At 40.9% G+C, this 17,412-nt stretch overlaps 2 protein-coding genes across 2 annotated transcripts in view; one reads left to right on the plus strand and one right to left on the minus strand.

Moving 5' to 3' along the window:
- Positions 1 to 17,412, plus strand: part of WDFY4 (WDFY family member 4) — a 139,074-nt gene that overhangs the window by 98,071 nt on the left and 23,591 nt on the right. The window contains exons 47-50 of the mRNA XM_086752246.1: positions 10,392 to 10,434; positions 11,230 to 11,349; positions 11,911 to 12,028; positions 12,724 to 12,833. Coding sequence (XP_086608372.1) covers positions 10,392 to 10,434; positions 11,230 to 11,349; positions 11,911 to 12,028; positions 12,724 to 12,833 — 391 coding nt within the window. The remainder of the gene's footprint in view (positions 1 to 10,391; positions 10,435 to 11,229; positions 11,350 to 11,910; positions 12,029 to 12,723; positions 12,834 to 17,412) is intronic.
- Positions 337 to 1,122, minus strand: LRRC18 (leucine rich repeat containing 18). Its single transcript, XM_010121184.1, has one exon. The coding sequence runs from the start codon at positions 1,120 to 1,122 to the stop codon at positions 337 to 339; it is 786 nt and encodes a 261-aa protein (XP_010119486.1).

Here is a 17,412-nt window from a genome sequence, read left to right on the forward strand (position 1 = left end):
AAAGCTATATACTTTTAAAGACTCATTCAGACACATGCACACACAAAAGACTAAAGAAAAAAACCCAACCCAAACAAACCCAAACATGGAGAACATGTTGTAAGAACAGACCCAGATAGAAATAGTCCTTCCTTTCCCAGATGCACTCTTTCCCAAATATACATCTTGTTTAGTTGTTGTTTGGTTTTTAGAGACCACATAGATCTGCTGCTTCTAAAACTGAGAAGATCTTTAAAGGAAGAGAGCTGCAGGAAAGGACAGGAGGAAGGAAGTCAGTTTTTTATTAGCTTGGGTTGGACTTCATGGGACACGGTCTGTGGAGTGCCTTGATATATTTCAGGGATGTTTGTCTTTTAATCTCCATTCTTGGTTATCCTTTGCAGAGGAATTCGGTGTAAGGAGTAAAGGGAAACTTAGCTTCCTTGAGGGGCTGGATGTCATGTCCTTTAACTTGTTTAGCTTGTCCCTCTCATACTGACACGTCCTCAGGCAGGAAGAACACAGGTCTTTCTCTTGTACTAAGTAAAGCTTATCTATGCGTTTGATGGAGTCGGCATACTCTTCTTGCTCTGTTGAATCTGTGAAAGGGTTTCTTTTTGCATTTAGTTTCTTGAGCTTTGGGAGCTTTTTCACACTGTTTGGAATGGTGGTCAAGGCATTGTCAAAGAGACCTAGCTCCTTGAGTTCATTCAGGGCCCCAAGACTGGTGGGAATACTGTCAAGACAGTTCAAGCCAAGGTTGAGAATACGCAGATTCTTGAGAAGGTTCAACTCTTCTGGCAAACTTTTTGTGGTCAGCTTGTTGTCGCATATATTCAGGTAGAAAAGGTTCTGAAGTGTACCTATTTCCTCGGGCAGCTCCTCAAGCTGATTACTATGCAGGTCCAGCCAGCGCAGTTTCTGGAACTTCTGGATACTGCTTGGAATCTTTTTTAACATATTTCTGCTCAAATCAAGTTCATCCACATCAGCCAGTTTCAGAATGCAGTTGGGGAAGGTGGTGATACCCATCTTGCTTAAGTCAAGACGGCGCCCTCCATCAAAAGATATCCGGATGGAATTTTTGGCAATTTTCAAGGTGATCTTTGTCCCTTTTGGACCTTTTGCTTTCCCTTTGGCCATTTCTCTACTGAGAGACAGACAGATACACCAGACTCTGTGTATGAAGTGTGGGAACTCCAGTAAAGCCTTTGAAAGCAGCGGGTGTTACTCCCTAATTAAAAACAAAATAATCATGCAGTTATAAATTCATATGTGACTGTGGGACTCTTCAGGAGTCTTTTTTTTAAGACTAGGACTTTTCAACCCTGAAGAATATTTTGAGTAGGTAAAATTCTAATCATTTATAACGTTATTTTACTGCATTGTAGCACCTATATTGCATTACAGGGTGAAATTACAAGTGGGATAAATTTGCTGTCTTTCATCCCCAGGTACTGATTTGAGCTCAGTATGTAATGAAACTGAATGAAATGTATTGTTATCCATCAGCCGTTTGAGGTCCTGACCAAAACACGTTGTGGGTCACAATCCAGTCCTTAGGGAATGGACTCAAAGAAGCTATCCAAAATTGTACCAGTTCTACCAGACCAATGGTTTGCCTTCTTTACAGGCCTGGCGTCTGTTGACAGGTTGCTTAACATCCTGTTTAATGGACCTGAGATTTAGGCTCTGGATGCTATTGAAAGATTAAATATTTAAAGCAAATAACTGAGTTTTATTTTAACGATCATCTCAGGAACATAGTGGACTTCCAGATTTGACAGAACTGCTTGCAGTTCACACATCGCCTGTAGACCAGACTGCAACAGTGGATCTGTGTCAGTGCTGCTTAATAATACGTTAAATCAGGCCTTGGTAAGTGTCTCGTGCTTTCAAGGACAGACTCTAGATATTCTAACCTTGTCTTTCCAACCATACTGCAGGATAGATGGACTCCCACTGTGAAGGTGCTCTGCCCTCAAAAAAATATGTGTAGGTGTTCTGATCAGACTTTTGACTCATAGTGATGCTCAGCTTGTACTACATGGTTTGTTGAATTGAGGTCTATGTAAGTAGTAGTCCACTGTAGTGTCAGGTTTGGTGAACTGTCTCTTTAATGGAAGACCATCAAATACAATTGATAATTAAGGCTAGTGACAAAGGAAATAGGCTGATTCCCTGGAAATGGATGACAATGTCCCTCTCAGCCAGAGCGCAGAGAGGAGCATGGCTAATCTCAGGATGATTCGGGTGCTCTGGCATTTAATTGTGAAGAGTGAAATCGCAGCTTTGATGAATGACTGAGACAAAATATGGATTTGTCTACAATACATTTCCCTATTAGAAAGGCTTCATTACAAACCCTTCAGGCTTTTTGGCTACTCATTAATCATGTGCAAATACATGAAGGGGAAGCTCAGGCTACAATTAAGGCATTTCAGCTCCTTTTCAATTACATACTGTAGCCAAAAATAATGCAAAAGCAAGGAGGATCTCTGCCAGTTACCGCCCACCCTCCCAGGAGCTCTGTAATAACGCAGATGCTTCAGAAAATCCTAGAAGCAGCAGAGTGGGGTCAGTCTTACCCTGAGGATATGTTCCAAAATTGAATCTTTGTTATTTTATATAAAAATACTTAAACACAGTTAAAGCTTTCTGTGTCTGTCACTCCTGTGTTTCTGTCTCTCACCAGTACCTACAGGGCCATATTACCATTATATCTAAAGGCCTCTCAATCTTTGCTGTATTTAAACTTACAGTGCCTCAAGGGCAATATCAATGCTTCTTTCCATAGTGTAGTGTTGTAGTTCAGCCCCAGTTGGGACCAGAACACAACACGTAGACTGGTAACTGAAGCAAAGTCCTCTGCAGTGGACAATTAAGCACTTTTTCCACCTTTGTTGATGTTAGCTTAAATAATTTGCCCAGGAGTGGGTAGGAAGTTCTGGAGATAAAAACAATAAGTTTTTAAATCATAATTCACTCATTTTAAGGATTTGATGCAATATTCTTGTTGGGAATTTTGTGAAGATAAAGTTCAGCTGCATAGGAAATGCCAGAGCTGTACTGCTGATACAGGACACCCTGAGTCCCTTACTGGTGCACAGAGGGTGACTACCATGCTTCAGAAAAGATCTGCAGAGCAGCTTTCTTACACTTTGGCAGGATGGAAAGAGACTTTGTTTTCTGCAATTCATGTGAACCTGATGACTTTGGGATCCAACTTTCTTTTTGTTTGAATTTTGTGTTCGATAAGTTGACCAAAATACTCAGTGTGTTTTGATCAGTGGAGATTTTCAGCCAAGTATGCCTTTAAAAAAAAAACGAAAGGGAGCCTCAAGAAAAAAAAATACATATTTTCTAAATTTAAAATTATAATTTATTTTTAAATGCTTTTTAATACATCTTCAAAACTCTCAGAAAAAAAAAAATTAAAAAACCACCAATTTTGTTTGGTTCCTAGTAATTATTTCCTATTACTTTTCACTTAAAATCCAAGGGGGAAACATTGATCCAAACCAGTTTCGTTTGTTAAAAGTACCAGCTAGCCAAAAGATCAGCCTGTTCTGCAGCTGTCTGTCAATGCCGGTTCCCAGAGCCGGTGTCCCTGGGTGCTCTGCGTGGCTGGCAGCACTAGAGGGAGCCCGCTGTAGATGGCTGAGTGCTGGAGTCTTGTCAGGAGTAACAGTACCTTTTAACCTTTTGGGTTTGGGTACTTCTCTGTCAATAACCATTGCCAACTTGTTACAATTTGAACCTGGACCGTTCAGACTTTTAAGTTGTCCAAACAGATCAGTGTAATTTTCCTGAAGGCAGGTCTCTTTGTATGATACACTGGATAATGCCCAGACTTTAAAGACCTTTAACCAGGTCAGGTCTCCTTTAGTTGGATTTTTAAAAATCTCACCATGGAGCTCTAAGATGCACTGATCAGATGAGTCCCTAGGGAGTGCTCATGCTTTCCAAGTGCTATTTCCTTCGGAATAAAAGCGGAAGCCACATTTCAAATTTAGAAAAAGGTGAGTTTCAATCCCAGAGATAGGGATTAGCATTAGAGTTCTGCAGAAACACCATAGCGCTGGACAGCTTGAAGGGGATGAATAGCTCTCTTGTCTCTGCCTGCTTGTAAACTAATTATCAGTGTTTCACAGGGCTGTAGCTGGAGATAATGGAGCTTATTTAGCCACGTCTCCTTTTCTTTAGCTCTGCATAAGAGGTCTTTTTAATATCAGTAGCCACTGATATTAAAAATTCAGGAATCACAGGAGCCCTCCTTGCTGTAAAAGTTATGCCTGTTCGATCTCATGCTCGCAGTGCATCTCCTGGGATAGCAGAGGGAGAGGTACGTGTTGCCCTACTACCTAAGAAATTATGATGCAAGAGGGAACTCTGCTCCTTTTCTCTAAACCCACACCCCACTGCCAGGTTCACCCTCTGTGTTACTTGCAAGCCTTTCCTGAGGGTGAGCGTGCTACATTTCTATGTGATAAGTTCTCGCTAAAGAGGACCTTGACTACAAAACTCCTTCCCTTTTATCCACACTTAGTAAAATCTTTGTTCTGGATTGGACTTTTGAAAGCTCAGAGTTAACCCCAAAGCTTTAGGAGTGTTTCACAGGCCCAGAGCTTTGAGGCTGACCTGATACAGAAATGAATAGAAAATGTGTGTCGAGGGCATCATGCTGTCAGTGGTGCTCTGTGTTGCTGGGAGGGAACAGACCTTGAGCATCAGGACTAGGACTGTCAGTGTCTCTCTGAGGCAAGGAAGGATTGGAGACTACTCCTTATCTGCACTTAAGCACTTGCTCAGGGCCCTGTCATGACCCAATGTAGCTTAAGCCTGTCCTAAAAGGGAGATCCAGTCCTAGAAGAGTACAAATTTGGACTCTGACAATGCAGTCTCTTCTACTTGAGCCTGCCTTCTTCCTTTCTCAGCACAGGGCTGGCAGAAGCAGAACAGGCCTTCTTCCTGTGGCACTGCCTGGGTGTTTCAGGACCTAGAAACACTTGGGTTAAGAAGGTGTTGCTGCTTCCTACTTCATTGCATCCAAAGCTGCACAAAACCATCTTGATCCCATCTTGAACTAGTCTGTGAGAACACTTTCCACTGTCTTTCCACCTGGAAGTCTGCATATTGCAGAGGAGGCTTGCTGTGCCCAGCAGAGCTACGCATGCCCTGCACCTCTCTGGGGGCAGGAAGGCAGTGAGGTGACATGTTCTAATTCACCTATGGAAATACTTTAATATTAAGCTTAAAACCAGCATCTGTACAGTGAATGAGCCAAGCAGTTCCAGCTAGGGTAGGTTTTTATTTCCCTGCTTACAAGCCTGTTACCATTTCTATGTTGTTGGATACGACCTGTTGCGGAAGAGAGATTAATTCACTGACTACCTTACATGCAGTCTCTTGCTAACAGATAGGTTTAAACTAAATCCTGTCATGAGCAAATAGAGAGAGTTTTCCTTCCTTAATTTTCTTACTTTTCTAGATCGCTTCAGAGACACTGTGCTATCACATTGTGCAAGGCCACTTATAAACTAAGACTCACCAAGAATAAACAAAAATATTGTTTAATTTTAACAATTCTGCCAGATTGCCCGCTTGCGTAAGATCTTACCGGCTGGCAGGTTGGAAGACTTAGAAGGCGAGGTATAGATGTCACAAGCTGCTTGTCTTTTTCAGTAGTGTGGAATGAGCCTTCATGGTCTTGTTACTGTGCAGTTGTCCTCTGTCTACTCTTTGAGTATTGAATTAGTCTTTCAGTCTGTAAATAAACCCGTGAGCAGGGAGCACAGGATGATTTCCTTTTCACAGTCCTGAATCATACTTCCTTGATGGAAAATGGCAGCCCTTCAAGAAACTTGTGTATGTGAGTGTGCGGGGCGAGGGGGAGGAGGAGTGGCAAAAAGGACTTCCCCAGCTCCAGGGTGTCTCTATTCAATTATCCTTCCACAGACTGTGAAACTTTTGTTCCTAAGCAACAGCAATGCTAGGTCCTTGGAAATCATTAGCATAATGTTTGGTTCCAGCATGCAGGTTCAAACTGGAGGGAAAAGAATTGAATGGCATGCAGTGCCTGGAAATGTTAGATTTCAAATTATGCAGAAAGCATCTGGACCTGGTTGGAAGCTGTTCATCAGCATCTAACATTGCCTTAACTGTCCATTTTAGTCATTTGGCTTTCATTTTACTTGGCTGTAACACAGTGTGAGACACTTGTATGTGTGTGTTAAAACTCACAATATTTGTAATACCATCCTTAGCATGTGCCAGATTGGATAGGTATAGAGACGGGAGGGAAGGCTCATTCAGAGGTGCGACAGAAAGGATAAGAGCTGCAGTTTATATTCATCTATCTGTGACAAAAGTGCGGTTGGTACAGCAATTTCCCTTCGTAGCATGTGAATTTACTGGAACTTGTCTCTATGACTGGGGCAACCAAGCTCAAGCTTTTAGTAACTGGTTGTAATAATTTCAAAATATTATCTGGGGAAAAAAAAGAACTATGGAAGAGAAATAGCTGTGTGTTTTGTGGTACGAGATGCAACATTGGGGTCCCTCTCTTGCTGGTAATGGTTCTGGGAATTATTGGCATAAAGAAGGTGATAATGTTGATGTGCTTGCCTGATTCCAGGGTTGGAGATTGCATTCTGCTCATCTTAACAAATTAATTGAATTCACATCATGTTTTTCTTCCATGACCTGAAGAGTGTCTGGGTGCAGCATTTCCACAGCGGAAATGTTATCCCTTTGGTTTAAGTTTGTGAATACACACAGTGGAAATAGTATTCTGTAAATGAGGAAGATTCCTTTCTCCCTCCCTAGCCCCTTCAAGAAATCCTATTTCAAGGAGCCCTACTTTATGATTTTTGTATTATATGTCTATTCTTTGAGTACAGAGTAAGAATACCCAGAAGGTGGAGTATCCTGTACCTTTATTCTAAAGTAATCTAGCCTAACGCTTTTCTGAGGTTTGAGAGAGACTTTATTATTTCACAGGGAAAGCTGATATTCCTTTTCACATCTTCTTTCCTCTTTTAATAGTAGGACTTGGACCTAGGTTGTGGCTTACCAGGAAGGGGATTTTCCTCAAAATATTTTTTGTATTTGCAAAGATTCTTTAAGAAAAGTGGTTGTAGGAGAGCCTTGGCACTGTTTTAATAGAAAACAAAAAGAAAATGAAAGCAGCTTTGTGAAGTCTAAGAACCCAATTAAGTTTATTGGAGTTTTAGTAGTAATTTCAGTGGGACAAAATCTTGTCCTTTGATATTATCTCATCTGCAATGAAAATTCAAATGGGTTGAGGTCCACCTGTCTCTAGCAAATGGAGAGCACTGGCTATCACAAGAGTGAGATCATAGTCTGATGTTAATGGAAGAGGAATTAATACATCACTTACATATAGTGTGGCCAAAGGTAGGATCATCATTAATACATGTCATGCTTAGGTTCTGCCATGGCTAGTGCCCTACAAATACCTTATAGATTTAGATACAGATAGATATGTAGTTACTTCTCTTGACTTCACGTAACTTCACCCACTCTTGAAGTTTATCTATTTACATTTACAAAGCACATCTCCTGTTTTGGTTGGTTTGTTTGTTTGTTTTCAAACTAGCTTTTGTTTGTTTATTTTTAAATGCACTTACTGTGGTTGGATAGCTGCAGTTGATCTACTTTGATATTTTGCTGTGTTGGTTAGAAAGATGTTGGCTGGAGGAATGCTGATTAACTACCAAGGAGAAGGAAGGAATAGACTTGAGCTACCTGTAATGTGATTCATGTTCTGAGCTCCTGTGAGTCAACAAGGGAGAATGCAGAATTCCAGAACTCTGGAGACTTGGAGGGAGCATCCTACCTGGTCCCCCGAGACCCAGAAGGATGACTCTTACAAAGTGACTACATTTAGCCTTGCATATTCTCATTACATGGGGAACTCATCAGCCTCCAAGTTATATAGCAGCTTCCAAAGTCAACAGAGAGAGGTTTTGACCCTTGGAGAGTCCTTATTAGCTGTTTAGGGCTTGTGACAAGCAGAGCAAGAGTTCCACTAGAAGGGTCGTGGCACTCAGAAGTCAACACATATTATGTATATTTGCATAACATACACACTGGCCCAGTTTAGTCCTGTCTGTAATATTTTATAATGCTCCCACTTTGAAATGTTGGAGGCCTGATGGATTGAGTAGGTTTGTACATTACATAACGCCCTGCTTTCTAACTCAGCAATAAGTCCAAAATAAACCTTGGCAGTTTTAGTGAGTCTGTCTACCCCTGTGGAAAGGGAAGAACCTAACTTGATCCCTTGGTGACAAACACCCTAATCCAACCACACTTCAGATAATGCCAAGAATCCTGATCCTCTTGCAACCCTTTGAGATACTCTCTCTGAGTTCCAAATGTCTATCAGAGACCTTACAAAGGCCAGTTGGGCACAGATCTGTGAAATCTACATATAGTGCAAGAGAGCTGAATTGCAAAGGGTAAATGCTCATATCTGTTTTGTACTCTAGATTTCCTACATTCTTGAGCTACATGTGGCTTAACCTGAGGGTGCAAAGCCAGCATAACTCTACTCTAGTCAATGGACTTTCTTCCTAAGACCATCATACAATCTACTAATTTTTTTGGACAAAGAATGAAGATGATATTTTCCCGTACCAGATATGAGCTACACCTTTTTGTGTTGCCTGGTTTCTATAAATATAGCCTATCATTGTTAGATTTCGTATGCTTTCTATAAGTATAACCTCTCACTGTTAGGTTTCATATGCTTAGCAGGAGGACTAAACAAAGCTTGGGAGTTGTAGACAGTGAGCTAGAATTGGTCTGCATTTCATGTTTTTCATGAATAGGATATTGCTTAGTTTGTGTAAAATCCTTCCTGCAGACACACACTTTTAAGAGAGTGCCTAAGCAAGGAATAAAATACTGTGTTGAGTAAACTGTGGTGTTTTTCCTTTATGTACACTATTAACTGGTCCAGGAGTGAATAGGCAGTAAAATAATGATTTGTAATCATGAGAGGTAGTTTGCAAGAATTTACTACAGCAAATTCAATAAAACTGTAATGATCATAGACTATTCCAGTGTTTTATTTAGATCTCGAGGATGCTTTAAGCCTAGCTTTGTGGATTTCTAGTGTGATCCAATACAGAGCACAAGATGGCAAAATAGCAGCTAGTTATTCCTTAACAACTTAGGTTTAGTTTAAAGTTGTACATTCAAAGGGAAAAGCATCTCCTCCAAGCAGTTATATTGTGCCATGTCAGTAACCTTGTTTCCATTGGCAGATCAAAAGTTTCTTTAATCCAGAAGCTGTCAGTTGTCAATTCCTAGAGACCAAACTGAAACAAGAGCAAGTCCATGACCTTCAGAGAGTGACACAGCTTCCAGCTCAGTGTAGTTCAAATGTTACTTTTGTTTGCTCAGAACCTTTGGCCCTTTCACATTTTCAGATTAATTCTCCTCTTTAGAATCTACCTTCAGTTGGTTTGGTTTTTGTTTTAAGTTTCAATAAAAAGTTGCATTTTAAGAACAAAGAAAGTGGAAAAAACATATTTACTCTGTTACTTCAAAAAAAAATTAAAATGGCAACCTGTTTTTCTAAGGACTACATTAGTTTCAAAGTGCTTTATGCAAAAAGAATATCTGTGATACAGAGACAGAGGCACCTCTGATTTCAAGCTAGTATTTTCAGAATGCTTCAGAAAAGCATGAGCCTTTGGGAATGAGGCTTCAGAATAGAAACAGCCTTAACGGTACCTGTCACTAACACTCTGTCTCCACAGTGGGATAAGACTGGGAGCACAGAGTGATTAGCAGTGTAGCTTAGTTTGGGGCAGCTGAGGAGGTTGCTGTCCCCAGCTGTCCATCTGTCTGTGCTGCAGAGGCATCTTCTCTGCCTGTGAGTCAGCTTCTGAGTTCTTGCAGTTTACCACGTGGCATCACTGCTGCAGTTTGCGGTGATATCTTACCACAAACAGAATCCATCCGTAGCACCACCACCTTACTTCCTTCTTTTTTCTTTATTAAATATCCTACTTGAAGTGGCACTTAATTCAGGAGCAGGCTGACAAGTAGCTTAGGGAGAGTCCGTATGTCATAGGGAGAGTGACTGGCAGTGATAAATTCATCAGCCGTCTGAAGCTAGGCCATTCCTGTTTATCAGGCAGAGTCTTCCTTCCTAATGAAAAGCAGTAATAAAATTTGTATTGTGCAGCACTAACCTAACCAATGACACACTGATTTTGGAATTATTTGACCAATGATAAAACCTCAACATTCTTCTAGTCTTGGGGGTTCTCTCATTTCTGTGGGATGAGAGCAGGGAGCACAAGATGTTAATGCGTTTATTTTCTCTTACTGTTTGAAACAGCCTATTTCAATCGAATGTTTGTTCCATACAGGAAACACTCGGGAGGAGAAAAGACAATGCTCCAGAAGTGGCAGGTAAGCTACATCTTGGCTAAGTGAAGAATTTCAGCACCTATTTGTTTGTCCACATGGATGTGTGTGTGTATCTATATGCACTTCAAGGTCTAAGCAGTTCTCTCACTGCTGGAGGTGAGATTACTGGCAAGGGGAGCAGAGTATTTGCATCTCCTTATTGCAGAGGTTTTGTTCCTTCTGCTGTGAAACATGTGGTGCTGCTGTCTGACAGATTAAGTGTGACTTCATGCAGATTTTTAAACTGAGACCAGAGCCACCTTGTTGAATGACTGCTCACAGATCACCTGTACATCTAAGTCAGTGCACCTCTTGTTTTCCCAGGTATTTTGCTGAGCTGAGACATGCATTTACTTTCCTGTACCCCTGATCTTGGTGACTCAAGACACATTGAAGAAATCTATACCTTCTTGTTTATACGTAGCACTTTGTGCAGCCTTTTCTGTACAGGAAGTTGTCTAGGATTTTCCAATATACAGAATGCATGCATTTGGCTCACTTTTTCGTTGGGGAAAAAGTGCTCTGTTATGCAAATGCAGCATAAAAGCACTGAGTAATTAAAGACCAATACAAATGGCCTGCCTGAAGAAGAGCCAGAATGAAGACTCAGATTCTGTTGAATGGGTTATTGTATAAGAGATACTGTGCTGATCTGAATAGCAGTGGGTGATTGATTATACTGTTTACAATTCTTGTCATGGTGGTCCTGAGAACCACAGGGCTCTGAGGGTTCCTTTGAGGCATGGTTTTCAGGGGTGGAGTTAGGAAACTTATGTGTTTGTTTTCTTTCCCTGGCAGAAGAGAGAGATCAGCAACTTTGATTACCTCATGTACCTGAACACATTGGCTGGCCGCAGCTACAATGATTACATGCAGTATCCTGTGTTTCCGTGGGTCCTTGCTGACTATCACTCCGAGGTCAGTGCTTGCTGCAGCATTCTGTACTTTCTATGATAGCAACCGTACAAAGCATTGTTGAATGATGCCATTGAAGCAGAGGGGTCTAGATTAAGGGCTCAAACTTTGAGATAGTTAATTTGAACTGTACTTATTCCTTATAAATTAGCCTTATCTTCAAATAAGCATGCCAAGGATCACATTCTGCCTCAGTAAGGTGGATAAAAATCTGTTAAATACATGCCTGGTTAAGTACAGGTTGCATCAGCTCAGCAGATAGGCAGGGACAGGCTTCTGTGACCCCTGACAAAGAAGTTTGGACAGAAAAGCCTTCAGAGCAATTTGGAACCTGCCAGGTCCTTTATTTGTGAAGCTCCATGTACTTGCTGTCCTTTCAGTAGCACACACTGCCACTCTCTTGGCCAGTTCTGGAGATAGGTGTTTTAGTACTGAGTCTGTGGCCTTCTTGTACAGGTGAAACCTCCAACACAACCTTGCCACTATCCAGTGTCCCTGAGCTGGTCATGATGTCTAAGACTCAGGGATCTAAAAATCCACATCTCTGCCCGTTTTGCTTTTCAGACTCTAAACCTCACTAACCCTCATACATTTCGGGACCTGTCAAAGCCCATGGGAGCACAGACTGTGGAGAGGAAGCACAAGTTCATACAGCGCTACAGTGAGGTGGAAAAGAGTGAGGGTGAGTGTTTTAGGAGACTAACAGCAGAGGCTTGAGTCCCCTCAGGCCTTTGGTGATGCTGGTGAATCCCTTGGGAAAAAGTCATCCAAAAACTTTCCAGAGCTGTGGAAGCACCATGCCAAGGAGATCATCTCACTTCTGGATACAGCCTGGTTGAGGATTCAAAGATAAATGACTCCTGCAAGCACTGCCTTATATGTCTTGTACTGCTGCATTCTATCCTCTTCCCTTGGGCTGGAAGAGATGCTACAGCAAAAAGCAATATTACCTACAAAAGACTGCTCTGTTTGCTAAGCTGCATGCATTAGTCTTGTCTGTTAGCTAAGCTGCACGTAGAAGACTGCTGCATGCAGCTTATCTAACAGCTACTTTAAGAAAAGGAAACATGATACTGGGGCTGTTGACCTCTGGAGAGCAAGATCTTTTTTGGTACTAATAGGGAAGGAGGTATTCTGGAAAGTTAAAGGCCTTGTTCTTCAGAAAATGAAATGTGGAAGGCAAAAAAAGAACATACACAGATGGTAGTAACTGTGTACATTCAATGTAAATATGCAAGGTGTGCTTTTGCTCACAGATTCTTGAACACATCTGATTTAAAGACCTGCTCCCTACTTAGTTGTGCTGTGGTAACTGGATGCTGTGGGCTTGAAATTGTGCTATTTTGTACTGAAATCTGATTTGTGTCCAATTTCCAGGAGACCTGGCAGCCCGGTGCCACTACTGTACTCACTATTCTTCAGCAATTATAGTGGCATCTTACCTGGTCCGAATGGAGCCATTTACCCAGACCTTCTGTTCTCTGCAGGTAAAGGGGAAAGATAGCTTCCCTCTTACACCTCATTAGGAACCATGTAGCACATTACAGTGGCTGTGTAATGAAGAGGGATTAATTCTTTTGACATTTTCTGTATACTCTGCGTGGACTCTGGGCTCTATGCTGTGTGTGTTGAATCCAGCAAAAACATCTTAATGTGGGAGCATGATTGATGCCTGATGATCTTGATTTCTTTTTTCTGAGTGAGAACGGTCCTATGATGCATTTTGTGAGAACTGAGGCATGTAGACACCTAGACAACATTTCACTACCTGTCTGAACATAAGCTTCTAACTTTGGGGCTGATGAGACTTTCATAGTAGGTATTCCAAGCCCACGTGCTCATACAGTAGCATGGCTCCAGGCAAGCACTTGGAGCTGGCTGTGGTGGCATAAAGAGCATTCCTGAGCTATATGAGGATGCACAGGTTCTGGTGGGTGGGGAATGGCAGGGATCCCAGGATCAGCTCCTTGAAGGAGAAATGGGGTGAGACTACATCCAGTGCTCTGGAAAGAATATTTTGTTTAATTTGTTCTGAACTTGGCACCGTTTTATGGTGCCAAAAGCACTCACCATGAAATTGAATTTAATGGAAACTGAACTTTGTGCTTACCTTTCCCTGCTGGTTATCATACAGGGGCATCAAACTTCCTGACTTCCCTCTTCAGCAGGCACTTGGTGACACACAAGCACAGACACTTAGGCTGTAGCAGGCAGCTGTTACCCTTATTTCTGTAATATGTGTTGTGTTATAGCAGAGTCTACCAGGAGGATAGATTCTCAAAAGTGTATTTTTTAAGCCGTGTCTTGCTGAAATTTGTCTATCTTTATGGAGAAATGTGAAAGACACAGCTAGGCCAGAATATTCTACACTCAGAGATTGCTGTACATATGAGGAGGGCTGGACATGCCTCCTACAGCTTTCCAAGTGCTTTGCTGTTGTACTGGTCTTTTTTCTTTTTTTTTTTCTTTTTTTAAATTAACTAATATAAATAAAGCGCTGTGCTAATTAAGTAATAAGCCATATGATATCGGCTGTTATGAGCAGTAGCTGATGGGTTAGTGAACCACCTGAGGCAATGGTTACCATCGCACTCTGTGAGCCATATGTTAGCCGCAGTCATGAATGACTGTGGAGCAGTTATTTCGTGTTGTAAACAACAAAGGCTGTTGTATCTTGCTGGCACACTTTTCATGCGTAACAAGTTCCCAGTCTGAGTAGCTGCTTTGCAGCTGTGTTTGTTTGATTAGCAGGTAACAAGCATTTTTGTGGGGATAGTTATGTTCAAAGGCTGCTGAGATCTGAAGCACTCAAAATTGTGTCTAGATGTGGATCCGCTGAACTGTTGGACTTCTTCCAGTCTCATTCCTTTGCTCTTATGTTGCTGCATGTTCAGTTGAGCTCATTGCTGTCATTTCCCCCAGGTGACTGGTCCTAAAATGGCTTAGGAATTGCTGACTGTGAGATGCAATCAGGCAAAAAACAGACCTAAGAACTGTATGATCAAGGCAAGAGAAGGTGGGAAAAGGAGTACTTTCAAATTTAAGATATCGGAAGGGTGCTGATTTGGGAGCTGTGAAAGCCTCTCAGCATCTTAAGAAGTGAAAAAGCTAGCTGCAAACTGCCAGTCTGAATGCACATGTCAAGGAAATGAAAGAGCTTGGGTGCATCCCTCGTGAAAAATTGATGTTGGTATACTATCCTCTTTCTCAAGTCAAAGAATTGATTTGCACCTGACCACAGAAGAATGCAGTGAGGAAGCATTGTCTCTAGTAAGGGAACTGTACAGGAGTTCACCAAACCTTACTATTTCACGTTTTATTTAAATGTATTGAGATTTTACTCTGGAGAAAAGTGTGTATGTGCTTTGCATAGTGGACTGGAATGAATGAAAAACTGGCTTATGAGACAGGTGTTGGATGGTACTTCCACTTCACCTTAGTCAAGTACCTCCTGGAATTCCTTTCAGGAATTGGTCTCAGCACCACAGAAAAGCAGATAAGATTTCTGTGTTTAATGTCTTTGTTGGAAAGGCATTCTAGGACTTCATGCCCTCAATAATTAGTGAGACTTGCTTTTGATTCAAGTTAACTTTTATCCCCTTTTATTCTTATTCCACTGTTGCATTTCAGCTAGCAGTTGATCATTCTTGGCTTTTATCTTTCAAAGGTACTTATAAAGAATAGGATTCTTGCTCTTTGTTGTCACTGACTCTTGAGCAGTCATTTAAGCACTGTCTGCAGGTAATTACTTCTTAGCATCTCTGAGTACGTGTGGTAAGTCTTTGCACCTTTGTAAATGTCTCTTAGAAACACTTTGAGGTCTTTGGATTTAAAGCACCACCAAGGACCAGTGATGCTTAGTTTTATAAACATGGGAAATTCTAACTTCTCTCTATAGATCCCTTTGAACTAGTTGTTTTGTATATACCCTGCTAAACTGTAGTTTTAGAAAGCATATTTTTCCAGTATTCTTGATGGCAGTGTAAGGCCTCTACTGAAAGGAAAGAAAACAGAGATTTACTGTGTCTAGCTATAGAAAAGCCATAAGAATTCATGTCGACTTGCAATCTAGAGGCATAAAGCAGTTTTTGATTCTCTTTTTCTCTTTCAGTGCAGTTTTTGCATTCATAGAAAGAGAAAACTCATTAATTCTGATATAAATATATGCAAATAAATTTATTAATATAGGAAATGGGAAAATCAGTTATTGCTTCCTTTATAAATAATACAGGCTTAAGTTTTAAAGATATTACTTTTCCCTAAAATGAATTAGACAGCCAGGGAAAAAATCACATTTTTTCATGGTGGTAATATCTTTAACCAGATTTGTTGCGCTAACAGCATTTCCTATGTATATATTATTTTTATTTAATACAGGTAATCTTTTTATTACAAATCATATTGTTTCTCAGGAGATTACCATCAGCTCTCATAAAAGCTGCAAAAAAAGATGAAAAAGCATCAATCACCACCACACACAGTGCACTGTGTGCAGATTAAATATACAAAACCCTTTAATATGCTTCAATGAGATACTTGTTAGCTGTTGATTTATTTATGGTTCTTCTTCTACTCTGTTTTAATTTCAATTTGAATTTGACTCCAAGGGTCCTTGCCTAATAATGATCAAGAACAAGATGACCTTGTGCATGAGATTAACTCCAACTTGGCTTACTCATATGATTAGCCACTTTTTCACTCAGTACCTTGAGGGGGTGTGGGAAGGCTTCACATTTGTCAGTGGTAAAAGGGAGAAGGACAAGGAAGTAAAGCAGAACTATGCTGTCATTTAGAGAAAAGACTGGACCAAAAGCCTGGTTAGAGTTCACCTCAGGGGATACAATGATGGGGTCTTTCCATCTGGAATATGTGTTGGCTTTTGGTGGAAGTTTCAAAAGACAAGCAAGGAGATGTGGCTTCAGAATGTAGGGTTTATTGACTTCTGTGTTTTGATAGCTTATCCATGAGGGTAATTTCTCCCTAACAAAAGATAATGGCAAAAGTTATTTCTTGACTTGCAGTTTCCATACTTAGTACAGTTTGTAGATCCACAGGAGTTACATCATAAGTGTGCAGGTACTTGGGCAGACAAAAGGGCAGTGGTTCTTACCATCAGAAACCAATGTGGGAACTGTGCTCAGGGTTCATCTGCTCCATGGGAGTGGGTTCCCATCCTTACGACTTGAGGGTGCTTAGATGTTATTTTCCTATTTAATAGATTGCAAGTCAGAGCTTCAACTGACTTTTATTGTGCAGAAGGACAGTATCCTCCTCATCTGCCACATGCAACATACAGGCAGAGAGAAAGCTAACCAAAAGCTATCAAGATTTCCCAAGAGGTCAGCCATAGACAGAACCTGACCGTATCTCATATTCATTAACAGATTGACTCTTGAACCACCTCTGGGTTTTAGTGTCTTCATTCTGCAGTCCCACTGACTTACTCTTTTTGCCTAGTGAAGCAGCTTTGAGGCTTGAATGGTTGAGGATGACCAATGATTCATACATTTTCACTGCACTGTAGAACTACTTAAAGATACTCGTTCTGTCACTGACAATGTCTCTTGAGCCCTGGCAGTGGGATGTAGTGTTATGTCCCATGACATACAATCCAAATTAATTAACCCTAATGAAAAATATGTATATTAGCATGGGAGCATGCTGCAGTTGGGCACCAATACTGCTGCCAGCACCTGAACTAGGTATGGAGAAACAATTTGGTTCTTTCACTTTATGTAGTTAAAAAGTCAGCTTTCTTCTGAAACAGCTTCTTTCTGACAAAATCATTCAGCTGGCCCCCACAAACTTATTTCTATTTGGTTATTTCCATTACTGTAGAAATTTTATGTTAAAATAAATCCTTTCATGCTCAATGTAGGGATCCCTATATAAAGGTGAACCTGGATTTTTGCAAACGCATACAGTATCTGAAATCCCATTAGAAAATCCTGTACGAAATATTATTTTAATGTAAGGTATACACCCTTTGTTCCGTGAGTGATTTTTTTTTTTTTTTCCTTGCTTTCTGCTTGACACCTGAGTTCAGAATGATGTCCTGGGCTACTA

Source organism: Chlamydotis macqueenii, chromosome 7 (assembly GCF_036417535.1).
Source record: "Chlamydotis macqueenii isolate bChlMac1 chromosome 7, bChlMac1.mat, whole genome shotgun sequence".
Lineage (NCBI taxonomy): Eukaryota > Metazoa > Chordata > Aves > Otidiformes > Otididae > Chlamydotis > Chlamydotis macqueenii.

Excerpts from the sequence above, each read along its gene's own strand:
- LRRC18 (XM_010121184.1), bottom strand. The coding sequence starts at position 1,122 with ATGGCCAAAGGGAAAGCAAAAGGTCCAAAAGGGACAAAGATCACCTTG.